Source organism: Callorhinus ursinus, unplaced genomic scaffold, assembly GCF_003265705.2.
Source record: "Callorhinus ursinus isolate GAN/ISIS: 27379988/994484 unplaced genomic scaffold, GSC_fseal_2.0 scaffold74, whole genome shotgun sequence".
Lineage (NCBI taxonomy): Eukaryota > Metazoa > Chordata > Mammalia > Carnivora > Otariidae > Callorhinus > Callorhinus ursinus.
The window spans coordinates 358,342-385,441 of record NW_027397136.1 but is presented as its reverse complement, the minus strand read 5'-3'; the positions used below and the strand labels follow the sequence as shown (position 1 = coordinate 385,441).

The window sequence follows — 27,100 nt, the reverse complement described above, 5'->3', positions numbered from 1 at the left end:
TAAACCAAATTTTATCCAACAGGGCAAAACCAAAACCGCTTACCCGGAATGATATTTACATTTAGCATAAGGACTTCAAAGTTAGTCATTTTACATGTGAGTTGAGTCCAAAGTAGCCCAAACTTGCATAGGTAAGAACTTCCATGTTTCTCTCTGATGTCACAGGTGACTCTGTTCAAACTGTCAGTACAAAAAGGGCATAAAATTATGTCTCTCTTCCCTTATACTCAAACTCTACCCAGGGCCAGGGCAGGTAATTTCCTACGAGGACTGCGAATGACAGTTATAAAAGCAGTAAGAGAATGAACATGTCAGTCAGCTCAACCATCAGGGGGCCTTTTTAAAAAGTACAATAAAATGAGATAGCAGAGACAGAGGGTAAGTTGAAAGATTTATACACTGGAAGCAGTTACCCCCGGGGGCCAGAGAATAACAATACACAACCCCCTGAACAGAACCCCATCTCCTCCAGGTTGTTGGCAGGGTGTGTTCCATTTAGAGGGACACAGTCCAGTTCTGGGCTTATTCTTAATAATGTGGCTTTAGGCTTGATTTTATTTGTTATGAGCAATGAGAGCTGACATGGGGAAAATGAAGAGGGAGTCCATTTCATATTACAGTCAATTCAGTGATTATTATTCTCTTCCTCAATTTCTTTTGATGACTTCCCCCCCCACACATCAGTGATGAAAACTTTTTCTCTTTAACATCTTTTAAAAAAAATTTTATTTATTTATTTATTTTAAAATATTTTATTTATTTATTTGAGAGAGAGAGAGAATGAGAGATAGAGAGCACAAGAGGGAAGAGGGTCAGAGGGAGAAGCAGACTCCCTGCTAAGCAGGGAGCCCGATGTGGGACTCGATCCCGGGACTCCAGGATCATGACCTGAGCCGAAGGCAGTCGCTTAACCAACTGAGCCACCCAGGCGCCCCTAACATCTTTTTTTTTTAAAGATTGTATTTATTTATTTGAGAGAGCGAGAGTGCACGCGCAGGCGAGGCTAGGGGAGCAGAGGGAGGACAAGCAGACTCCACGCTGAGCACAGAGCCCCACGCAGGGCCCAATCCCACGACCCTGAGATCACAACCCAAGCAGAAATCAAGAGTCGGACACTCAACCAACTTAGCCACCAGGCGCCCCAATCTAGTATCTTTCCAAAGGCACGTTCATACCCCTGGGATCACTGCCCAGGAAACTGTGTTTCTCAGAAATAATCAAATGCATACTCATTGATTTATATAGGGCATTCACCCATGTTTAAAAAAATCTTATTTGTGGAGCTAAACGTACTGTTCTTCCCTCTTACCAAGTACTGACAAGTGGAGGTTACAGAGCTGAGGAAGGGCAGCAGTATGGCACAGTGCATGAACAATGCTCTCATATCTTCTGTATGATTCTTTTTTTTTAAGATTTTATTTATTTTGAGAGAGAGAGAATGAGAGAGAGAGAGAGCACACATGAGAGGGGGGAGGGTCAGAGGGAGAAGCAGACTCCCTGCTGAGCAGGGAGCCCGATATGGGACTCGATCCCAGGACTCAGGATCATGACCTGAGCCGAAGGCAGTCGCTTAACCATCTGAGCCACCCAGGCGCCCCTCTTCTGTATGATTCTATCCTGACTCTGCATCGATTAGCTACATGCCTTGATCAAGTTTGCCTGACTTCTGTGTGCCTATTTCCTCATCTGTAAAACACTTCCCTCATAAGCTCCTGTGCAGATTACATGAGGGCTACACATAAAGCTCCTAGACAATGCCTAGGACATAGGAAGCGCTATGTTATTACTAGTTATTATCACTACTGTGTGTCTTCCTACATTATTTTCTATGAGTTAGTACAACAAAGATATGATGGTAAATTAACCAGTATTAATCACATGGGGGAAATGATAGGAGTTAGCATACTTTGAGTTTTAATCTCTATTTTTATTTGAGGAAAAGACTTTGGCAGAGAAGGGGGCTCCCTTGATTATAAATATAGACAACCCTTTGGCACAATATTTCCAGCAGCATGGAGGATGGTTGCCAGCTCTAAGCAATACAGCAAAGCCTTTAGGGCTTTGGCTGTTAACTCCTGCAGGCCATTAATTCCCTGTTACCATAGTTACCCCAGACACCAGTGCCACCCACTTCTCTGAGGTTACAAAGCCCTTCACTGAGATTTGGACAGCCCTGGAGCCACCCTTCCTGCACCCTGTGTCCTAATGTTACTAGGCTTTTCTACCAAAGCTAATTCCCCAAGAAAGGTGAACCAGCTAAAAGACAGGCAAATAGCTAGTTTAGAGTAATTCACATTAGACTAAACTCTAGGAGAGAGTATATAATTTCTTTTTAAGATTTATTTTATTTATTTGAGAGAGAGCGAGAGCATGAGCATGAGCCGGGGAGGGGGTAGGGGGAGAGGGAGAGAGCACCTCAAGCAGACTCCACGCTAAGTACAGAGCCCAACACAGGGCTCGATCTCACGACCATGAGATCATGACCTGACCTGAACCAAAACCAAGAGTCAGACGCTTAACTGACTGAGCCACCCAGGCACCCCGAGAATATTTACTTTTAAAAGAACCTACTAACTCTGGGGCGCCTGGGTGGCTCAGTCGTTAAGCATCTGCCTTCGGCTAAGGTTATGATCCCGGGGTCCTGGGATCGGGCCCTACATCGGGCTCCCTGCTCGGCAGGAAGCCTGCTTCTTTCTCTCCCACTTCCCCTGTTTGTGTTCCCTCTCTCTGTGTTCCCTCTCTCGCTGTCTCCCTGTCACATAAATAAAATCTTAAAAAAAAAAATTAAATAAAAGAACCTACCAACTCAAATATGTCTCTTATTGGTGGGAGGGATTTTATAGCTGGTCTCTCTCTAGCCTGATCCTTCTAGATCCTAACTTAGTTCTAGAAAACAGGGAAACAAGAATAAATAAGCTGTTTTAATCCTATTATAATCAGTATTAGCTATTCTTTGGTTAAGGGGTTGAGCTCAGTCTAAGAGCTGTGGTTTAGCTTTTGGAGACAAACTCTTCTCCCTAAGTCTCCAAATAGAGTCTATCTAATCACACTGTTTAGTGTCAGGTTTGATCTCTGAGCAGCTACTAAATGTCAAGAGGATTACCCTCCCTGGAATTTACTTTCATAGTATTCCTGGCTTTATTAACTTTGAAAGAACATGAGAATGGAAGGAAAACATATTTATTTAGGTCTTGCCAGTGAAACAGCTCTGGTTTTGTCCTGTTTGTTGAGGAAACCAAAACTCACTGAGGTCCTGAGTTCTTCTGGAGCCTTTAGGTCCTTGCCTGGTAGTGGTGGTCTTTAGTAACTAAACTTGAGGTCCTTACCCTTTTACTGGGTTCATCTTTTCCAGGGAGGTGGCTTTGGTAGAGGCCCAGGAACACTAGGACACAGGGTACAGGGAAGGCAGCTTTTGAATCTTAAGAGAAGCAGGTGGCCCTGGGTGTAAAGTTCTTCTGGTAACAGGGTGACTTACTATGAAATAATTGTGAAAGACCTACAATCCCAGACCTAAACGAAATAAGGCTACACTACGAAATAACAGTGATAAAATGGAAATAATCCTGATATTTTACAAAAGTACAGAATTCAATTACTTAATAGGCATACTTGGAACAGTTTCGTATGATTGACGCACAATCGCAACAAGCTGGGTAAATAAGCAAGAACAGAGGTGAAGGAAACCTAAGAAGCCAATAGAAATGGACTCAACTGTAAGAATTTTTCTAGTAATTCTCCTAGCATGGCCCCAAGAGACTCCGTTCTGTAGCCAGGCAGAGCGGGGGCCCTGGACTCCCTTTCTGTTGAAGTGTGTTCCCCAAACTCCCCCTTTCGTGCCAATGAGGGCCCTCTGTGAGGGCTGGGAGCTTTTTTCACATTTTGGGAGCCCTCTAACTATACTTATGCATACAGGTTGGGAGGAAAAGAACAGCATCAAAGGCCAGGTCGAGTTTAGTTAGCTTGAGTTAGGGTTTGGGTGTTGGCAGTGACTCAATCTTTTGCCCATTGTCCTTCTTAAAGGCCTATAAAACTGCTTCAGAAATACTCATAATGTTCCTAAACTATGCAAAGCTATGTGGGAGTTGACCCACAGGAAGTAAAAAAAGGAAACGGTGCTCATGTGGCTGGTGAAACCTGGAAGTAATTGAAGGAGAGTCACATATGCTGGAGCCCCGCCTGTCTTCTCTGGTGTATGGAAGGTGTTTCTGCACAAAAGCCTACCCCCTCCAGCACATATGTGTTGAAGAGACAAGGAGCAATTGTGAAGAAAGAGGCATCAGCAGCCAACACACACAGCTGAGAATTGTGGGCAGTGACGAGAAAGAGAGAGAGAGAGGAGCGGAAGAGCAACACAGCAACCCCATGGCTTAACCTAGACAGGGAGCGCCAATTTGACGTCCCGCCCACTCATTTCGTTATGACTAATCTACTTGTTGGCACTTGCTGGGTGCTTGGCTGGTAAGGACTGAGTTCCAAGGTAAGGACTGGTTTTGGAGTCTTGATAAGGTTTTGAAGGTTTGTGAAAGGGACTGGGATTCAGGGAGGATTCTTCCTGAAATCTCTGCCTAGCGGTTACATTTAAGACAGCCCTACATGGGCATTTTTCTTCCATTTGTTCCTCAGGGGGGAAACCTGTAGGACCTGGGTCCTACATGGCATTATCTTGCCCTTTTTTTCAGTATGAAAATAGAGAGTGGCCCATTTTCATTGCCTATACTGCTTCCATGTCTACACCACAGGATTCTCCTAGGGAGTATCTCAATTAGGGACATCTCCAGGGAATTTATGAGAAAAAAAAGAGAGAGAGAGAGAGAGAGGGAGAGAGAGAATGGATTTCAAGAAGTTTCGGAAAGAAACTGAGACCCAAAGGGAATTGTCCAGGGTCTTCACAACTGGTGGCACAGAATCACGTCCACTGTCACACCTTCCTGTTAGATGCTCCAGTGTACTGTTCTAAACAATCTTGGCTCTCCTCCCCTTTCTTACAGGGGCATGGTAAAGACAACAGAAGCAAAGGTCTAAAATTTGAAAATTCTATGCATATATCTATGCTTATCAATTCTTAGTCAATTGATTCACTGTTACTCACTGCATCCCCCACATCCCAGTTTTTTCTCCCAGCCTTTTGCAGGCACCAGGAAACTGATGAACTTATTTCAGATAAAGGGGAGCAACAGACTACAGACTTGGGGGAGGGGGTGGGAATGAGAACTCAAACTCTCTGTTGGGATAAATTCTGAACCAGAAATGCTCTGAGGATTAAAATGGTACCAACAGTGTTCTGACAGAGCAGTAAGCTATGTAAGGATGCAGACCCCTGTCAGGGAGGGTCTGATAATCTAGAATGCCAAGAGAACCCAGCACTCTGTTTCTCTATTCTGTGGGTAAGCCTGAGAACTCTGAGTCCTAAGTGGGCTGCTTCTGAGTAGAGAAGGCCAGGCAGGCCTTTTTAACAACAGACACCCAATTTTCTAGAGCTAGTGGGAGCAGAACTGGTGCTGAGTGCTCCCCCACCAGGTGCCCCCTTTTGGCCCAATTTAGCACCAAAGCTGGGCTGTGCCACTGTGGTCAGTGTGCTGACACGGTAGAAGAGGCCACCACTGCTAAGGTCACGGCAGCGTGTGTGAGAAGGCAATAGGCTCATCTCTCCTGGCTTGAGGGTGAGTGGCCAAGGTGAACTGGACAGCCCAGCTCAGCGTCCAGGTCACAGCAAAGATAGCATGAGAGAGACATCAGCTGGGAAAAGAACAAGAACCTTCAATGTCACCAGGAGAGAGGTCACTGTGCCCAGGCAAAAGCCTCAAAGCAGAGGAGAGAAACATAACTGTTCCCAGGTCCCCAGAGCAGCCTGCCAGAGTCAGGAACAGGAAAGGCAAGCATCTGTCTCCGTGTCCCCATGGCAGACATGGGTTCCGGGGAATTTCTATCCCTCCATCTGCTCTAGCCCGCAAGTCCCTCACACTGGCTGACTGGGGGGGGGGGGGCGCCTTTTCGCTCTTTTCTATCTGCAGCTGCTGCAGAACAAAATGTGTTCCACCACGCCAACCCCCGTGAACAGAGGCCTTTCTGTATCTTAGGTATAAACACCCCATTTCCCCATTTTAATACATCCACACTCTCTCCTGACCCCACCTCAGAAGTGACAGTCCTCAGGCACAATGGCTTTCAGGCCCACTCTTGAGACCTGCCTATGCTAACCCCTTTCCCACCCTCCAAACAGGAAAAAGGGAAGGAAAAGAAAAACTCAGAAACCTGAAGATTGTTTGGAATTTATTCTCTTAAATAAGAACGGTAACATTTGTTAAAAAAAATTAAAAGCATAACACCTTAGTTTCACAGTAATGGCAAAAACAAAGTTACACAATTAAATTAAAAAACTCACAAAGAAACACACCAAAAACTCACAGCACAGATTAAAAACAAGGGCAAACGTAAAGGCTTTAGGAAAGGCCAGAAGCGGACAGGTGATGCGTTCCTTGGCACAGTGCGTCCTCCCTTGCTACAGTGTCTTTGTACCATGGCCGTGGGAACCTGGCTGGCTGCCACCCCCTGACCTCTACCCTGAACTCCACCCCAAGCTGAATGGCCCAGGAAAAAGGGAATCCCTTAATCCGCTGGTCAGGCCTTCAAGGCCATGCTGAGGCCCATTTAGGGGGGACAAAGAACAGTCCACTGCCCTACAGAGACACACTGAACACCAAGAGACAGAAGGAAGCTGCAGTACCTAATCCAGTGATACACACGCCTGGAAGCAAAACAGAGGGAAGGGGGTGGGGGTGGGGTCTGCTTCTCTGTGGTAGTCCGTGAGCAACATAACCCCTGCTTTCCTAGTCTGCTTGTGAATCAACTTACTTTCTGAGGTTGGGGCCGTGTACTGCTCATTTTCTGAGATACCCACCCCCCGCCCCCAAAGTCTCCACGTCCACACGTGTGCTGGCTTGCTCTGTTCCCTCCAAACCCTGACCAGAACTCTAAGCCAGCCCAGTGACATGGTTCCCCACTGGAAAAGCTCCCTTGGTTTCCAGAACCAAGGAACAAGAAGCTTCAGAAACAGCTTCATTATTATGGTTATAATTATTTAGGACACGATAAATATCTACTTGTATATATGAAATTACACCTATATAAATATACATGTGTATATGTATAAATATTTACACATCACCATCAAACTGACTCTTTTTCTTTTTTTTTTAAACTATGACTCTTGGGGGAGGGCTGGGGAGTTAAGCTGGACTGCACAATTCTCTTTGCTCTACTAAGAGGTTTTCCAGAAATGCCTGTAAGGGAAGAGGGCTTGGGAAGCAGTGAGATTTCCTAACTTTGTCCTTACAGGCAGGAACCCCAGGACTGCATGGAATTCCTTGTATCGCATGGCTACTCTGGCCCATTTAGCACCCAAACTATAGAACCTAATGGTGATCATGCAAGGGTTGTCTAGGGACAGGGAGCAGGCATTTGCCTCTTGTTAACTGCTAGGTGGCTTTTACAGTTAAGACGTCTTTTCCATCCCATCTCTGTTGCCAGTATTACAAGAAAAGCTTTTTCTTCTCTTCCCTTATGATTCCCCATCATCTTTATGCTTCATTTTTTATTATCCTCTATATGAAATGTAAAGGGGATTCTCCTAAACAAAGAAAGGATCCAAAAAACCTGCAACTGAGGGTCTTATGTCCAAGGAGAAAATATCTCATTTGGGGTTTTTCTTTCTCTACCTGTTGTCCCAACTTTTCTTAAAGTCAGGGCAGATACTAGGAGGCCAGGGTAGAAAATCTGTGCCAGGTCCACTAATCTATAGCAGTAAGTATACGAAGCTTGGAAACAAAGCATTTACAGATTTTGGGAAACAGAAAAGAGGGTTTCTATATTAAAAGCACATGATAAACAACAGTAATGTCTGCCTCCAAACACTAAACTAGCAGCAGTTACAGATTAGGTCACCAGAGAGAGACAACACTGCAAAGCAGGCCTGGAGTAGGTTCTTCCAACTTGTGAGTTGTTTGTTTTTTTTGGTAACAGCAGTAATTTTGGCATAAGGGGGAAAGCACATAAGGGAAAAGAGGGTACTGCCACAAACACAGAGGTGGCGCAGAGGAAACGCACAGCAGGGTTAAGGGCCAGCTACAGCCTAGCTTTTCCAGCTTAGCCTTCTGGGGGATATGGGTCTAGGAGGATGGCTTATTTATACACAGTGAAATCAAGTTCATTCATTTACAGCTTTTTCTTGTCTAGAGTGTAGGAGAAGAGATGTACCATGGATCTGGGTTAATGACTGTTATCGAGGACACGTTTCTGGAACCCTGAAATGCCTGAGTTTTCTGAAGCTTTTCAAAAGGAAATTCCAGTTAACTAATCAAAGCTTTAGTCTGAGATTTAAAAAAAGACATCCCTATCAAAAGAAAAAAAGAAATCTACTTCATGCCAACTATAAAATACCATGCATGATTCTGTTCTTTTTCTATAGAGGCTAGGAAGAATTAGACACCTCGTAGGGAAAGTGCTGGGGCTTTGGCGCATGTTCAGACTCAGGGCTGTCATTTCCAAAAGCCCAAGTCCCCAGAGGCAGATACTAACTGAATCCCATTAGCCCTAAGCTGCATTAAAGTGGGGGGACAGTGCCTGCCTCATTCATGTTAGGGAGTCAAGCACTGGGATGCACATCTTGAACCCCTTGTGCTAGAACAGGCAAGTCACCTTCAGAATCATGAACCGTAGGGGCTGAGACGTCCTCAGGGATTTGATTCTTTCTTGGTTGAGTCTTTAACTACATTGTCAAACGCTTATCTTCTATCCTTGCTTTGTAGAATATTCCTCTCCTTCTCTATGGAACTTTAAATCCATTATGCCTTCAGATTAGACAGTAAGAACGGCAAACTGAGCCACAGGGGAAAGTGAACAAAACTTGGCTTGCTCAGAAATGACCTGAACTTCATTGTGTTTAAATTTTTTAAAAGAATGTTCTGTACTTGATACCGAAAAAGAAAGTTTCATTTCTCTGAGTTATTTTACTGAGTGGCCAAGTTCCTTTGGAAATCCATCTCTGCTGGAACAAGGCCCAGACTGATGAGGATGTGCTCTCAACCTGGTCAAATGCACATTCTAGACCCCAGAGCCTAAGTCTCTGTCTAGATCACTTTGGTGATTTTTCGCTACCAGCACTTCCCCCTTGTGCTCTGAGAGTGTCAACTGCAAAAGGCTGCCAGCATTTCATGGGAAAGACAGATTATAAAGGATTTCAAAGCCATAGGTTTCAAAGTCATTCGTGGCATAAACATTGCTATAAAATGTTGGTCCAATTCGTAGGGCACTTAAAAAGCTTCCCTGGATTTTAATGTGGGCACACATAGAGCAGAAGCCGAATTCACCTAGCTCAGCTGGGGTTTGCTGGGCCTTAGCCTCCAAATCACTGCCCTCTCCGGGCACATTCTCCCTTTCCCTAATTATTAAGCACAGGGAAAGAAGCAACTCTGAAAACCTCTCATTTGAAAGTAGAGTGGATAATTCTTCTCTTTTCCCAATATGGAAATTTCACTACCAACTCCTCCACAGTTTCTAGCATTAGCTGATAATCTTTAGTTTTTATATGGTAATTTTCATGAGTTTGTAAATGGCTGCTTGAGATCTATCTGCTGTGAAAGACAGAAAAAGTGTGAGAAGCAGAAACACGGCCCATTGACTTCCTCTCTCACCTATACAATGACCCTGGGTTGTATATAGTCTGTGGCTGCCCTGGGGGTATTGGGACCACCCAGCAGTTTGTGGAACTGGGGACATATCTCACAGGCTGGCCTGACACGGAGCAGAGAGAGGTAATTTTAAGGAAAAAAACTACAATTCTTCACAACAAATCTAACGTCCATGAGCCCATGAGCTAAAACACCAGAATAAATGTGTTTTCAGAGGTAGGGATAGTGTCATTCACTTCCTGACACAAGGAAATGATTAGTGGAAATGGAACAAATTATGGTTTGGTCCTCATTAGAAGTTCAAATGCCCCAAAGTGATTAGGACAGGGCATGACCTATAGTGGTTACACGTCAAATGGAAGTGCAGTGTCAGCTTATGTAGATACCTAAATAGGGAGCGGGATGCAAGAATGTCAAGTTTAGGTGAACACAAATCCAGATCATGGGGCCTTATTACAATTCCATGCTGTCCAAGGAGTCCAGAACAAGAAGGCCCTGGGACTCTGGCAAGCAGCCTGTTCTGAATTCCTGTCTACCTGGATGGGGCCTGGACCGACCACCCCAGTGTGTCTTATGAGTGCGGGCAGACTCCCAGGCCCCAGCAACAATACTTTGAGATCGGGAATGGACATTACTGACGCTCACCAGATGGCGCCCCTACTGGCTCACGGTCTGCCAGCGCAACTCCCCTCGGATTTGTACCAGCACCTCCGACAGGCCATAGAGAAAGGGGACTCCGAACGCAAGCAGCTGGCACATGAAAAAGGAGTCCAAAGGGTTTTGGGCCACTTGATGCCCAATCGAAGAAATGTTGCTTTGGAGGTGCTGGCTCATCCCCTTGGCCTTGTCACAGAGGCCGAGAGAGTGACGCACCACCCAGCCAAACAAGGAAGTGAGGCTACCTGGGGTTCTCTCAGCAGGGCTGGCCATGGCGCTGGCCCGTCCATTTGCGTCCACAGTTGGGCCATCCTGCAGGGCTTCTCTGGGCTCCTAGGAAAGTCCGCAAGAAGAAGAAGAGTGACTGACTGAAGCACTAAAATCTCAGAAGGCAATGGCCCCTGCCTGGCTAGTTCACTGCTCTCACCAGTCAATCCAGACTGTATTTTTCACACAGTCAGTCTTTCTTTAAAAATCCAGGACAGACTTCATGGGGAAATCGCCAGCAGTCAAAATCTAGGTCCACCCTGGAATCAGTTTCCTTTCCCCACAAGTCCCTCTGAGGTCAACAAAAGCCTCTCCAGGACGGGTTAGTAAGCCTACAAGCTGACAAGGTAACATCCTGTAGGGAAGGGAATACCCGGTTCACCTTGACAAAGACAAGTAGAGGAGCTACTCTCATTTAAAAAAAAAAAAAATGTAAGAAGGAAAAAAGGTATTTAGATAAGTAATTCACAGAATAAAGAAAGTTAAAGGAATTGACAAGCAGAGCAGATTATTTATAGCCACATTCCTTTGCAGGGTGTCCTTTTCTCAGAAAGATGCTTATTTACAATGACTAAAGTCTTCTCTTATATAGAGTAAACAGAAGGGTCTAACATAATCTCTCAAATCCGACTCAGGTGGTGGATGGAACATTACCTTAGTGAAATGTAATATCAAGATTATACTCAAAAAGTTGGTTTCCTCCCCAACTGGACTGTGACTGTCTCTCAGGCCCTTCCCATTCACAAGAAAGGCAAATTAGTGGCCATTTAGCAGGCCTGGCCAACCACACCTCACCTGTCACCACACTAAAACGCACCTGCTGCTTCTCCCCCACTTACAGATGGATCACCATTACCTTTCCAGAGAGAGGAGCCACTGCTGGTCTCTTCCTCTGTGCGGAGCCGGAGAGTCGATAACAGTAGTGTGGTTTGCAGTAGAATTTACCTGTAGGCAGCAAGAGGCCGGGGAAAAGGAAGTGAGCGAGACTCTTAATTCTGAACTTGACTCCTTGGTCTTAGCACGCTCCTATCTCCTCTAGCCACAGGGCACCGTCACCACTGCCCAGGCTTCTTGTCCAGGGTGGCCAAACCCTCCCTATAAACTTTGATTTCAGTCCTCCTCTCCCCTTTGCCCGAAGGGGGAGGGGGTTTCTTTGGGATATGTGAAGGCCATTGAGCTATCACCCAATCAGAGCCCAGAGCAAAGATGTGAAGCTTCCATGGCAGGGCCAGTGAACAAAGTGGCAGTGTGTGTAGAACAAAGATGCGGTCACATGGAAAGCTGGGAGTAGCATTTCTGGGGAAACCAAGAATGAACATAAGCGCAGGGTGGAGGCGTGAAGGCTGCAGGGGGTGGGGGAGCATTGAGCACTGGTTCTGACCGGACCCCCTCTGCTGCTCCCTTCTCCCGCAACCATTCACAAGCCAGCCTTATGCCCCCCTTAGTGGGTCAGGATCAGCATTAAAAAAACAATACAAAATCAAACCAACAATCCTGCAATGGACTGTGAATAGAATGAAGCACAATAAAATGCATTAAAGTGCACAGTGGCATAATCAAATTACTGGTCCTTATAGCTTTTAGTTGTGTCTACATGTGTTTACTGAGTCCTAATGTAACATGTATTTTCTTTTGCAGGTGTGGTCCAAAGTTTGAAAAACAATGATCTTGGCTTTTCCCATGACACTGGTAGTGGGAGTCAGTCACAAAAGGTCATTTTTTCTTGGCTCTTTCCTTACTCCCACTTTAAAGAGCCAAGTCTTTCAAAAATTAAAGGATAGACCCTATTATAGAAACTGTTGAAACAGAGTAATCCCATTTATCCTTTTCATTTGCAGAAGGTACTCCTTTGACAAATGTACTTTCCTGTTCTCAAAGTTTAAATAAGAGAACCCAACCAGAAAACCAATAAAAAAGGTCAATGAAAACTAAAGCCTGGCTTTTTGAAAAGATAAACAAAATTGACAAGCCTTTACTATACTAATTCAGAAAAACAGAAGACCCAAATAATCAAAATCAGAAATGAAAGGAGAGACGTTACAACTGATACCACAGAAAAAGAAAGGATCACGAGAAGCTACTACATATAATTATACACCAACAAGCTGGATAACCTAGAAGAAATGAACAGAGTCCTAAAAACATGTAACATACCAAGACTGAATCATGGAGACAGAGAAAATCTGAATAGACCAATACTGAGTAAGGAGAGTGAATCGGTAATCAAAACCCTCCCCAAACAGAAAAGTCCAGGACCAGATGGCTTCACTGGTGAATTCCACCAAACATTTAAAGAAGAATTAACAGCAATCCTTCTCAATCTCTTCCAAAATATTAAACCGGAGGGAATAGTCCCAAACTTATTTTACAAGGCCAGCATTACCCTGATACCACAGCCAGATAAGGATATGACAAGAAAAGAAAATTACAGACCAATATCCCTGATGAACATAGATGCAAAAATTCTCAACAAAATACTAGAAAACCCAGTTCAACAGCACATTAAAACAATCATTCACCACAACAAAGCGGGATTTATCCCTGGAATATAAGGATGTTTCAATATACACAAATCAATAAATGTGATACATCACATGACCAGAATGAAAGATAAAATTCATGTGATCTCAACAGATGCAGAAAAGCATTTAACAAAGTGTAACACCCTTTCATGATAAAAACACTCAACAGACTAGGTTATAGAAGTAACATACCTCAGTACAAGAAAGACCATATACAACAAACCCATAGCCAACATCATTCACAAAGGTGAAAGTTTGAAAACTTTTTCTCTCAGATTTGCAAGGATGCCCACTCTCACCACTCCTATTCAACAAAGTACTAGAAGTCCTAGCCAGAGTAATTATGTAAGAGAGAGAAATAAAAGGCATCCAAATAAGAAAGGAATAAAAACTGTCTTTCTTTGAAGATGATATGATCTTACATGTAGAAAATCCTAGACTAGACTCCACTGAAATGCCACCAGAACTAATCAATAACTCAGTAAAATTGCAGGATATAAAAATCAACACATAGAAAGCAGTTGTTTCTATACATTAACAACAAAACATCTGAAAAAGTAAAGAAAACAATCCCATTCACACTAGCATCAAAAAAATAAAATACTTAGGCATAAATGTAATCAAGGAAGTGAAAGATCAACACACTGAAAACTACAAGACCTCGATAAAAGAAACTGAAGAAGATACAAACGAATGGAAAGATATCCATATTTGTGGATTGGAAGAATTAATATTATTGAAATATCCATATTACCCAAAACCATCTATAGATTCAATGCAATTTCTATCAAAATTCCAATGGCATTTTCACAGAAATAGAAAAGAATCTTAAAATTTGTATGGAGCCACAAAAGACCGTGAATAGCTAAGGCAATACTGAGAAAGAAGAACAAAGCCAGAGGCATCATATTTCCCAACTTCAAACTATATCACAAAGCTACAGTAATCAACACAGTATATGGCACTGGCATAAAAACAGATACACAGACCAATGGAACACCCAGAAATAAATCCCAGTTTGAGAAGACAGCCAAGCATACTTGATGGGGAAAGGATGGTCTCTTCTATAAACGGTGTTGGGAAAACTCGATAACCACATATGGAAGAATGAAATTGGACCACTATCTTACACCGCTCACAAAAACGAACTTGAGATGGATTAAATTAAAGTGCAAGGCCTGAAACTACAAAACTACAAGAAAACAGGGGAAAAGCTCCTTGACACTGACCCTCTCAGCAGTGATTTCCTAGATATGACAGCAAAAGCACAAACAACAGAAGTAAAATCTATAGAAGTGGGACTACATCAGAGTAAAAAGCTTCTGCACAGTAAAAAACAATCAATAAAACGAAAAGGCAATATTTCTCCCTACAGAATGGGAGAAAATGCAAATCATATATCCAACAAAGGGTTAATATCCAAATATGTAAAGAACTCATACAACTCAACAGCAAAAAAACTAACAACCTGATTTAAAAATGGGCAGAACTGAAGACACAGTTTTCCAAAAAAGACATGCAAATGTCCAATAGGTAGATGAAAAGGTGCTTAACATTACTAGTAATTAGGGAAATGCAAATCAAAACCACAGGCTATCCCCTCACACCAGTTATAATGGCTATCATCAAAAAGAGAAGAGTTAAGTGTTGGTGAAGGTGTGGAGAAAAGGGAACCCTAATGAACTTCTGGTGGGAATGTAAGTTGGTACAGCCCCTATGGACAACAGTATGGAGGTTCCTCAATAAATGAAAAACAGGACTACCATATGATCCAGCAATTCCACTTCTGGATAGATACTCAAAGAAACTGAAAATCAGAATCTTGTAGAGTTACCTGCAATGTTCATTACAGCATTACAACAGCCAAAATATGGAAATAACCTTAAGTGTCTGTCAATGAATGAATGGATAAAAAAGATGTGGCATATATACACAAGAGATCATTATTCAGCTATGAGAAAGAAGGAAATCCTGCCATTTGTAATAACTTGGATGGACCTTGAAGGCACTATGTTAAGTGAAGTTAAGTCAGACAGAGAAAGACAAACACTGTATGATCTCACTTATATATGGAATTTAAAAAAGACAAACTCAGAGAAACAGAGAGCAGAACGGTGGTTGTCAGAGGTTAAGGGGTGGGGAACATGATGAGATACTGGTCAATGGGTACAAACTTCCAGTTATAAGATTAATAAGCTTGGGGATCTAATGTACAGCATGGTGGTTATAGTTAGTCATACTGTATTATATACTTGAATGTTGCAAAGAAAATGGACCTTAAAAGTTCTCACCACAGGGGCACCTGAGTGGCTGGTCACTGGTCACCTAAGTCAGTTGGGCATCTGACTCTTGATTTCGGCTTGGGTCGTGATCTCAGGGTCATGAGATCGAGCCCTGCGCTGGGCTCTGTGCTCAGTGGAACGGGGCAGTGGGGGGCACGGGTCTGCTTGAGATTCTCTCCCCCCACCCCCACTTGCGGGCACACATGTGTGCACGTTCTCTCTCTCTCTCTCAAATCAATCAATCAATCAATCAATCTTAAAAAAAAGAAAAAATCCTCACCACAAAAAAAAAAAATTAGTAACTATGTGATAGGATGCAGATGGTACCTAATACTATGATGGTAATCATTTTACAGTTTATAAAAGTATAAATCAACACACTGTATACCTTAAACTTACACACAGTTATGTGTCAATTATATCTCAATAAAGCTAGGGAAAAAAAGGGGAGGATGTAAAAGTCAAAGGAAATAAAGGTGAGATGGCCTTCTTTCTTTTTCAGAGCCGGTGCTCTGATTACTACATCTTTCCTCTTTTCCTTCCAAGTAACTGACTTCTGTCTTCTTTTACCTGTACCCTGCCTCCCAACACTGACTAAATCTTTTAGAAAAATGTAGTTTATGGACTTCATAATTTCAAATAATATTCATACACATAGCATGTTTTCTGAAATAGAATTTCCCACTAGCTATTGGCACTTAACCAGAACTCAGAGACACTACATCTATTGTCAGGAACACTGACAGCCAAAGGACCATCAATCTCACTGCTGATTTCTCTGTGAGGGGAGCTGAATCATGGGTTATTTTTTTCAGCTTAGACACAATCTCTTTTTACAATCTGTAATAAACCATTTCACTTTTGTGAATGTTTTTTTAAAGATTTTATTTATTTATTAGAGAGAGAAAGAGAGCACAAGCAAGGAGAGTGACAGACGAAAAGCAGGCTCTCCACTGAGCAGGGAGCCTGACACTGGGCGTGATCCCAGGACCCTGGGATCATGACCTAAGCCTAAGGCAGATGTTTAACTGACTGAGCCACCCAGGCGCCCCTCACTTTTGTGAATTTTGGCTAAGATAAATGTAATTAGGGCAAGACAAAATTTACTAGTGCTTGGATCATATGCTTCTTTTTTGTCTGTTTTGTATCTTATTCTTTATTTTTTTAAAATTTATTTATTTGAGAGACAAGAGAGAGTGAGAGAGAACATGACCAGGGTGAGGGGCAGAGGGAGAAGCAGACTCCCCGCTGAGCAGGCAGCCCAATGCAGGACTCGATCCCGGGACCCTGGGATCAATGACCTGATCAGAAGGCAGACGCTCAACCAACTGAGCCACCCAGGCGCCTGTATCTTATTCTTTAAAAAATGCTCCTTCCTCCTCCACGTGATTCTGATGGGCTATCAACCGTGTGGCCTAACATTATCCACCACAGGAATAAATATATGACCCATATAGGTCAGTCAGACTATCCCTTTTTCTTCCAGCCCACTCCAGGATAGAGCATGTGCTAAGTCAGGCTAACCAGAGCCATTCTGGGGGATGCGCAGGGATGGTGAGACAGAAAGGACAGCCCTTCTCTGAGAATGCTATCTACAAGGAAGATATAAACCTAATGCTTCCACTTTAATCTGACTTGGGTTTCAATTATTTATAACCAAGTCTTGTTTTATTTTAGTATCAGAAAACTATAGTTATAGTTACTTTCATTCCTTTCTTCTATTTTTTTCCCCTGCATTAGTTTGCTTTTTTCTACTAAGTAGAATCCTAGTATTTTAAAATACAACTCAATAGGCTAAACTCCAGGGAGTTCTCATTGAATTCTGCTATAATATCCTAAATTAATGAAAGAGGCTTAGGTTTCAAAACAAATCCTAAACCTAACCAAAAGGTAATTTTCAAGAAAAGTCCAGAAAATTGTTTTCTCTAAAAATGCAGTATAATGTGATGGAGGGAACATGAGCATTGAAGTCAGATCTCAGTTTAAATACTGTCTCAAGCACTCAATAGCTGTGTGAACTATTTAGCATTTTGAAACACGCATCTTCATGTAGAATATGAAGATAATACTCATAGGGTGAGATAAGTAAATGAGAAATCACATTATGTGTGGCAGGTACTCAATGTATCTCCTCAAACCCCTTCCCAAGCTCAACATGATGGTACTTTTTACTTCTTAGATTAATAACAAAAAGAGCTAATTTTTATCTAACATTTACCATGTGCCAGATACTATCATAACTATTATGATATCTACCAACTCATTTAGTCCTCAGAACTCAGTAAGGTAGATATTGTTACTCTCCACCTTTTTCCAGGTGAGGCACAGAAGGGTTAAACAACCTGCCCAAAGTGTCCCCTACTCTGTAAATCTCACAGAGGATTTGAACCTAGGAAGCTTGGCTCCAAAGTCTATACCTTTAGTCACTATGATGCCTGTCTCAATCAGTGAATACAGCCACACTAACGTTATAAACTAACTACAAATTATGGTTGGTTCTGTCAAGCCACTGATTTTAGATGGTCTAAATAAATTAAATCTTGATAATTAAATATGGGAGTGACTAGAAAAAGAAATCAGAGGAAACAAATGGCTAAAGGGCAAGCTTAAGGCATAATGGGCCATGACTCATTCATTCAACAGCTCACTGAAGGCCATCATAGGACAGGTACTAATCTAAACACTGAGAACGTTCCAGTCAAGAGGACAGACTAGTCTCTGCTCAGATAGAGCAGATAATGTGTGAATAAGTATCAGGTAGTGATGAGTACCACAGATCAGGAGGTCTGCAAATGCCTCTCTGAGGAGGGAATATGCAAGCAAAGCTGTGAATGACAAGAAGCCTACCCTGTGAAGATTAGGGGGAAGTGCATTCCAGGGGAGGAGACAGCTAGTGCAAAGTCCTAAGGTAGCAGTGGCCTAATTAGGTTTATGAAATGGAAAGAAACCAATGTGGCAGGAGTACAGTGAGCTAGCTGGCAGCAGAGAGGAAATGTAGGCCGGGGTGGACAAGCGAAGCTCTCAGCCTGAGCGGATTCTATTTGTAGTGCAGCAGACAGTAAGGGTACAAAGCAGCAGGCTGGAAAGATCTGATTTACATCTTTTAAGATCCCTTGGTTGCTTTGTGGAAGCAGACTCTAGGGGGCAATGGTGGAGGCAGGGAGACCAGTAGTCTCAATGGAAGATGCAGAGGGTGGTCAGGGTGGTTGGTACTCGAAGAGATAGACAGCAGTGGACTGTTTCAGGCTTGTTGCTACCGATGGTGGCCCTTCACAGACCACCTTAGCAGGTAGTGGGTTTTCTCTCCTTGAGATGACAGGGAAAGACTTGACACACTGTCTGATTTAGAGTCCTTGTCTGAAGAGCTGGCAGCAGTTGAAAATAAGCTAGTATTTGGCAAAAGAAAGAGGAGCTTAGGACTGCATCCTTTTAAAAGAGCTGAAAGGAAGACTAATCAGGGACAAGGGTAAAACATGGATATTTCTCTGAAGCGTAAGATTCTCAATTTGCCTGTGTGGAGCTGACACAGGCCCAGAGTCACTAATCCCAGAATGTCTGACCTGGAAGGGATCCCAGAGGTCATTCAGGGCAAACCAGCACTTACTAGTTTTGTGTGAACTTGAACAAGGAACTTATGACTTCTCTGAATTCGCTTCCTGATTTGTAGAATTGCAATAATAAAACCAGTTACTGTATAGGGTTGTTGTGAGGACAGAAGGACATGGTATGTATTTGAGGGCCCACCACAGTGCCTGGGTTACTTTTTTTCTCCTACAAACGGCCTATGACTTCCCTTTTTCTTATCTGAGGCCCTTCAGTTAGATTTCTGAGTCACACAGTAATGTGGATAAAGAACAGACTAAAGCTTTAGGATCCCTAAAATTCCATTCTTTTCTCTAGTTCATCTGTCCTTTGTGGAGGGTCTGAGTTGATGAAAAATTCATTTGGGTTAGAATCTGGGGAGCTTGTTTAGATCTGTTGTCCTCCCTGCCCCAGTCAACGTCAACAATGCACCTAGCCAGGCTGGCCTGCCTCATCTGCTCCCAATGTCATGGTCATTCCCATCTGAGCTCCTGTCATTCTCTTGCCTGGTATGCCCTCTCTTCCTCCACTTAGACATTTTATACTTGTCTCTCAGAGTCTAGCCAAAGGTCAGTTCAGTCATTCCTAAAAACTGGGGAGCTTCATCGATTTCTTCCTCCTCTGAACTTGTGCAAAGTTAGAATCTATATTTTGTCTCTTAGCCCTTAATTATATACTCTTCACCGTCTGTTGTTGCTCCATGTGCCCTTGTCTTATCAATGCCCATCAGAATGTAACCTCCTTGAGGAACATTTTACATTTCATCCGTGTCCTCAAGAGAATGTGGCAAAGATGAGTACACAATCTATGGGCAAAAATACTTGGGGATCTACTGGCTGGACCTTGAAGGATCTTCAACTGTCAAAATTACCTACCAGTAATTACCTACCTCAGTCAAAAATTACCTACCAATGTAGTAATGGACACACATATGTACCAGAAAACCAAATATATTTCCCCTATACATTTGGTCTAAGTCCATAGTTCCTGACTCAGCTCCAAACACTTGGAATTCCCTAGATAAAGGTGTCTTTTGTTGTAATAATTCAGGTAACTTTTAGACCCCACCCAAGGGCAGGGGCTGGTTGCCAGAAGGACGAACTGTGGGATTAGAGGGTATCCCCTTTTAGGGTACTCCCCAACTCTCCAGGGGAGAGGGCTGGAGATTGAATCAAACAATGGCCAATGACTTAGTCAAACATGACTGCAATGAAGCCTCCATAAAAACCCCAAAAGGATGGGGTTTGAAGAATTTCCAGGTTGGTGAACATGTCAAGCTGCAGGGAGAGCAGTGCACCCCTGGAGAGTTGCCCCATGGAAGCTCTATGCCCTTTCTCCAGACCTTGCCCTATGTATCTCTTCATGTGGCTGTTGATTTCTATCTTTTATCATATTCTTTAGTAAACTGGTAAACTTAAGTGTTTTCCTGAGTTCTGTGAGACGCTTTAGCAAATGAAAAGAACCTAAGGAAGAGGTTGTTGGAACCCCCAATCTGTAGCTAGTGGGTCAGAAGCACATGTAACAGCCTGGGGCTTGTGACTGGTGTCTAAAGTGGGGGATGAGGGGCAGTCTTCTAGGCCTGAGCCCTTAACCTGTGGAATCTGATGCTATCTCTGGGCAGAGTAGACAGTGTCAGAATTGAGCTGAATTTTCATATACCCTGTTGGTGTCAGAGACTTGCTTGGTGTTGTAGGGCTGGTGGGGTGAGGGACTCCCCACACCCCTACATTGGAATTGGGTCTGAGAATCCAAAAAGAGGTCACATAATGCCACCTCTGTGAGGACGCCTATTAATCTAGGTCTTTTCATTACTTTTGAATCAGTAAGACTGCCTCTCAAAAAAAGTTCCTTCAGCACTCCACAGGAATGAGTACAGTAATCAATGTCTTTAAGGTTAATTGAAAAGGTCACCAAAGAGTTTTCAAATGGCAGACATGTCTGTCTATCAGGCTTTGTCATCTATTTGTATAATTCCCCACCTTCTGCTCCATTAAGGTCTTTCTATTATAAAAACAATACATGCCATGAAAGGCCAGGGCTTGAACACTGCAGTAAATTAGATTTAGATCCTGTGGAACAAACTCTCAATTCATCAGAGAGATGCTGATGCTAGAGAGAGATGGGCACAATTTGGTCATCCTCCAGAAGCAAAGTCTGAGAACCCAGGTGGCATGAGATCCAGTTTTAATTTGCTGTCACTGACCTGTGGCAAGAGATAGGACTTCTATAGATCTGTGATATCCCCTTCTCTAAAGTAAAGACAAAAAAAGCCTCATCCTCTTTGTGTCTTTTATTTTAAGATCTCACCCTGAGGTAAGAAACACGTGTCTGTGAAGCCAGGGAAATGATTTAGGTAAACACATGCCATTCTCATTACCATCATTGCTGAGTAATGCTATGCTACAGCCTGGTGACTTTAGGGAAATATTTATAAGAGTCTCAGAGAAAAAAACAGAAGAGTAGAGGGAGATGGATGGGAAGAGTTAGGCGAGGCAGAAAAAAATGTATATATAAGAACACAGTAAGAGGCCCTAAGATCAGTTCACATGGAAAACAGTGTTCCTAGGCCCAGTTTCTAAGTGCAAACAGGCTTACCGTCCTCAATGTCATAGGCGTAGGCCGAGAGTCGCAGGGTGGTGGCACAGTACTCGCATTTGAAGCAGCTCCGATGGAAGAACTTGCCCTCAGCACTCAGCCTTTCCATAACATAGACCCGCTTCCGGCAGAAATAGCACGTGTCGCTGCCTCCCAAATTCTGCGGGAACTCCTTCTTTATTGAGCCCTGTAATGGGGGGCAGTGGGAGGCACGTTAGGGCAACACTTCTCAGGCTCACCTCCAGGAGGTGCACGACCCTCTCCAGATGTGAAACGAACCCTCACTAAGTGATTTTGCTTTGAGACAGACTAAGATGGCTCACTTTGCTATTGGCTCTCCCCCAAAACAGCGGCACAAGTGCAGAGACTGTCACATGTGCCTTCTATGCAGTAAGCAGCAGGAACTGGGTTCTGAATCGATGTTCATCAACAGTTGAGAGGAGACCCCAGGTGGTTTTACAGAATTTCACAACAATCAAACCGAATTATTTTGGCAGAATTCTGTTTTGAAGGTAGCATAAAAATACCTCGTTAGTGTTCACATGGTTCTACATGGATATGGGTCCCCTGGACTCTAGAGAAATCACTTTTAGAGATACTAAGTACATTTTTCCACACGACATTCTAAACAACCATTCAGTCCTAGAAATTGTTACGAAATTCAGATAACCTAAAAAAAAATTAACACATGGCATATATTGGCTATATATGTTACTAAGCTGCTTAGAATTAACCAGGTTTATTTACCACAGCTGTGCTATATCTAGATAGATAGTGCCCTTAACACATCTCTTACCAGTTCCTTCTTGTCTAGAAGGGTTTTGGGCTGTTCTTTCCTTTGAAGCTGATTGGCTATCTGCTCAGCCAATGAGCTCACTCCGCCCGTGTACATCTTTATATACTTCTATTGGTTGGAGATTATAAAATGACCAGAATGAAGGGAAATGAGAAGGAAAAAAATAAATAAATTAAGAAGACAGGGAAAAAAATCATTGAAAGGTATAAAATGAATACAAGGTGCAGCAGCAAACCATGCCAACACAGTGCCCACAAGCAGGGAAACTTGGTGGTAAGAAAAATGGTGTCATTGTCCACACAGACGTATCAGCATTGGTAAGAATAATGGCTGCAGGAATAATTAAATTCAGTAAGGGAGAATTAGTCTTTCATGTCTTTTTGGAATATATAGTTCAGGGAGGTGGGAAGACAGGATGGATACAAATATAGAACAGAATAAGAAGGGCCCATATCCTAGTGACTCAAATTACATATGAAGAATTCAAGATGAACAACTCCTACCAAAACAGCAGATGTCCAGATGAACAGCATGTTTCAAGTTGGGTCTGGGGAGGGCTTGGGAAGTTACTTCCTCATTTAGAAAGAAACCAACCTCACTCTTGCAGGGATGACTCTCCCCTTGGGTAAAAGATGCCAATAGCCTTACTAGTGATGATCACCTTCCTCCTATTAATGCTTCGCTCACAACCCCTGTCATATGCATCAAATATTCCTGAGCTTTATCTGGAAGAATCCTTCTCAGCCCATTCTCTCTGTTGGTATTTATATGTTCTATCTGGGCACTAAGGCTAAAACCTTCTAGACTGGGCTGGGCTTCTTAAACTCGGCTGCAGGAGGTTAACACGTGCAGCCATGCAGACAAGTGGTTTGGTATAGTCTTGCGAAATCAGAATGTGTTTTTAGTCCAGGAGGGATTATTTTTTTATAGGTTGAAAAAAGAGAAAAGAAAAAATCCAACCAATTCAATCCTCTTTCTAGCAATGCGGAAGAAGTAACAAGAAACTACCAAATTTCAATTGTAAGCCTTCCTGCTAGGCAGCCTAGCTTTGAGCCTGTCCCCAGTGAATGAGGTCAAAGCCTTGCTGGCTGTCCTTTAGAGACTCCACAGTCACCCTTCCACGTGGAAATGATCAGGAAACCCCATGTGTGCAACACTCCTCTCATAAACTATGTGCAATAGGACAGCTGCCCGCCGAGTGTGAGGAGTCCTGACTCTAATTCTGACTGAGAAACACACCAGGGCAGTTGTCTTGGGGGATGTTCACAACTCCATTAGGAAGTGGTTTGAATGGACAACACACAAAGCCATGTGTAAGAGAATCGCTGGCCTGAGCAACGGCATGCCCTGGGCTAGGCAGGAACAAATAAGAGAAGCGCTCTGGGGGAAAACTAACTCCATGTTAACTCTATGATAATAACAGAAACACAAATGAGCAAACAATTCTCCAGGGTTCCGCTGGAACTGAGGAAGTCAATTCTATTTTTCAATTTAAAATAAGGAGATTTCCAAGGATTGGTGCCACTTGCTCATTAACTCCACAGCTTATACCCATTAGTAGTCGAGAAAAACAAGTGGCTCTAAGATCTAAACCTTCTTTAGCTTAGAGATATCAGGGAAGCTTACGCCTGGAACAGACTGGCACCAGGCAAAGCAGAGCACATCATTTAACAGCTGACACTGAGGGTGCAGAAAATTGCGCTTCATTCTGCAGGAAGTAAGTGAGAGTGTAGGCCAGATGTCACACATGAGGCTGGGACGCTGAGCAAACCCTGGGGCCTCACTGCTCAGCCAGGACCCTTCCCTCCCACCAGGAACCGGCATCCTCAGCAAATACATACAGCCCAGGGCTGCCTGCGTGCAAAGGCATTGGTCACATTCAGTTCTCAGCAATGTGGTAATACTGACAAGCATCCCCCAAGAGAGGTGGAGACTCAAGTTCTATTTATTCTGGCATGAAAAGCAGATGGTTTCCTTCTCCCCAATCTTAAGAAATAGTCTAAATGTAGCAACTGTTAGACTTATACTTTTGCCACCACACATGCATATGCTTCTGCACACGTACTGCATAGACTGCTCAAGAATGGGAAACACAAACAGAAAGGGCAAAAAGACCCACCAATCACTCTCTAAGCTACTCTACAGCTGGATCAGTTCCATTGTAGGAAAAAGCAGGGCTCATTCTTCAAATGATTACAATTCGAGAGGCACCCAGAATACTGCATAATCACCACTCCATTTAAGAGATTTAATTACACTATGGTCCATATTTTGTCATGCATATTAATATGAAGACATTGGGAATTTAAAAAGCTAATGGCTGAAAACTTTATTATTATTCGATATAGTTGAAATATAAAAAAAATGAATTTGACAGAATTTGATGCCATGAAAGCTAGCAGCCTCCGTAACTTTGGTGTATGCCTACAGACCTTACATGCAAAACAGACAGACACAGGTGGATTCCCACAGAAGACAGGCCAAAGTTAAGAGCTCTGCAACCTCACTGGGCCACATGACATTTGTGTAGGTGAACTGAGGAGAGGCTGAAGAGGAAAGAGCTTTGCCAAGTTCCAGGCTGTGCTACCTGTCGGAGGGAGTCAGAGGAAGGAGAGGCGGGGCGGGTGGAGGAGCGGAGACTAAGAGAAAGCTCCCACTGGTCAACAAAGAATCGACGAGAAGGTTCAGGCTCTGGCTACAAAATACAAGATGGAGAAAAAAAAAAATCAAAGGAAACGTTAAATAAAGTTACACATTGACCTGAATACAAGGAATTTGGGAGTTTTAGACCTTCATCTAAATAATAAACAAAGTAAAGAAATATTCTTATTCCAAAAATCATGAATGGCTCACCCTTGCCTCATGCTTACAGTGAAGCTTGCTCTGGAACACGGTCACTGTAGTTGTGAGGCTCCTCTGCAAGCCTTGTCTTCTCCTGTTTGGTGGTTTTACTCAATTCACCCCAAGCAGAAAACGCTGCCAGCCAGGAGGTGGCAGAGGTGGTGTCCTGCTCACACACACACTCTTTATGCCCTGCAGAGCCCCTCACTGGCTTGAGCTGGGACTTCTGGGCAGAAGGAGATTCTACCAGCTTACAAACAGTGAACAGAGATAGCAAATCTAGAGTGAAGCTGACTCCTTCTCCATAAAGGCCAGAAATGTGGCTTTGCCTCTTCTTATTGCCAGTGCTCAGAGAAACTCTGCCTGCCAAGGAGCCAGCCAAATCCCAGCAATGATCAGGAGAAAAGATCCCACATCCTCTGCAGACTGCATGCAATATGTGTAACAAAAGTAAGCCGGGATCCTCTGTGGCCCATGCAGCCAGGAGCCATCCAGTCCCCAGAGAGGGAGAAGGGGGCTGAGAGCTCTGGCAAGTGATAACTGCTTAGTTTCCTACCAGGTTCAGGGTGAAGTACTTGCAGGGTAGAAGGAAGAGGTACTGTCATGGTAAGAGAAGCCAGCCCTCTGTCCCTCTAGCTCCAAGCAGATGCACTGCACCCCCAGTTCAGAGCCCCCATTAACTTCATAGCTTTAACGGGTGCTCCAGATGCTCAGCCAGCTCATTGGCCCTCAGCTCAGCACATGGGGCAGACTCAGAAACATAGGCCTGGGGTAGCGGGGGGGATCTCTGTAGAAGAGTACCACCCACCAGAGAGAAACAAGACAGAAGGCAGCTCCCCCCCAGAGATGGCAAAGCAGTGAAGATGATGGGAAGACTGGGGGTGGGAGGGTGAAGCAGCAGGTAGGGCGTAGGAAAGATTATGGAATAGTGGAGAGAAAATCTTGGAAGAGAACATAAATGGTAACCCTTAAAGGTATCTAGACAGGAACCCTGCAGTGAAGAATCCAGAAAGCAGCTCACTGGGAAAATGCTACCTTTCCTCTGGGCACTGCAGCCCCAGATGTCTGATAGCTTCTCCCTGCCCATCTCTCCATCTCTCCTCTTCCTTGACACACTTCCCTCTGTTCTTCTTTGCTTAGGCACTGTTTCACGAAAAATCATTAGGACCTCATTAAATATGCATGCCCTGAAATGTAGGGCTTGCCCTTCTCCATGAAAATGCCTAGTTTTCTTTTTGAAAGGAATATAGCCTGGGAAGAAGAGGCTGGGCACACACAGTGCTCGTGGGAGGAAGCAGCCCCAGCAGAAGGGAAGGAAGCAGAGCAAGGCTGTGCGTGAGGAGATGAAAGGGATGCCCTCTTTCCACCTCCATCCCGGTCTCTTCTCCCTCACCCAGCACCGATCCACGTGTGGTCCTGGCAGCACACAGACCGCCTGCTCCTCACATGGTAACAGGGCCTAGGGACACAGCACTAGCTTCCTTAGCTGTGACTCTATTTCTCAGAAAGCAAAAGCAGAAAGAGAGGTAAAAATAAAAGAAAAAGGCCCATGTGAAATTAAGAGATGATTCTTCACTCTTGCTGCAGAGCTATACCCACTCATGGACCAGGTTTAAGGGTAACAATAACAACCCAAAAAGTTTCATAAAATAAGCCGGCTTTTTAAAATGGGCATCTCTGCTATTTGTCAAATGATATAATGGCCAGGTGTAATCAGTAACTGTCCCTTCAGTTTTTCAGAAAAGAGTAGCTAAACCTTTTCATTACATACCCCCATCTCGTCACCGCCTTCCTTCCCCTCCATCCTCTTCATACTTGCACAATCCCTACACCAGTAAGAGCTTTGGCTCTCACAGTATTTCTACCTCTAGA

At 43.6% G+C, this 27,100-nt stretch overlaps 1 protein-coding gene across 3 annotated transcripts in view; it reads right to left on the bottom strand.

The window, feature by feature from the left end:
- The window catches only part of MICAL3 (microtubule associated monooxygenase, calponin and LIM domain containing 3), a 203,147-nt gene that overhangs the window by 65,577 nt on the left and 110,470 nt on the right, over positions 1–27,100 (bottom strand). For 2 of the 3 annotated variants that reach the window (XM_073886980.1, XM_025851823.2), the window contains exons 17-19: positions 21,592–21,778; positions 11,467–11,555; positions 10,589–10,676 (exon numbers count right to left, since the gene is read on the bottom strand). In XM_073886980.1, coding sequence (XP_073743081.1) covers positions 10,589–10,676; positions 11,467–11,555; positions 21,592–21,778 — 364 coding nt within the window. Of the gene's footprint in view, positions 1–10,588; positions 10,677–11,466; positions 11,556–21,591; positions 21,779–22,387; positions 22,496–24,974; positions 25,083–27,100 lie in introns of all 3 variants that reach the window. The other variant, XM_073886979.1, reaches the window with a different exon arrangement.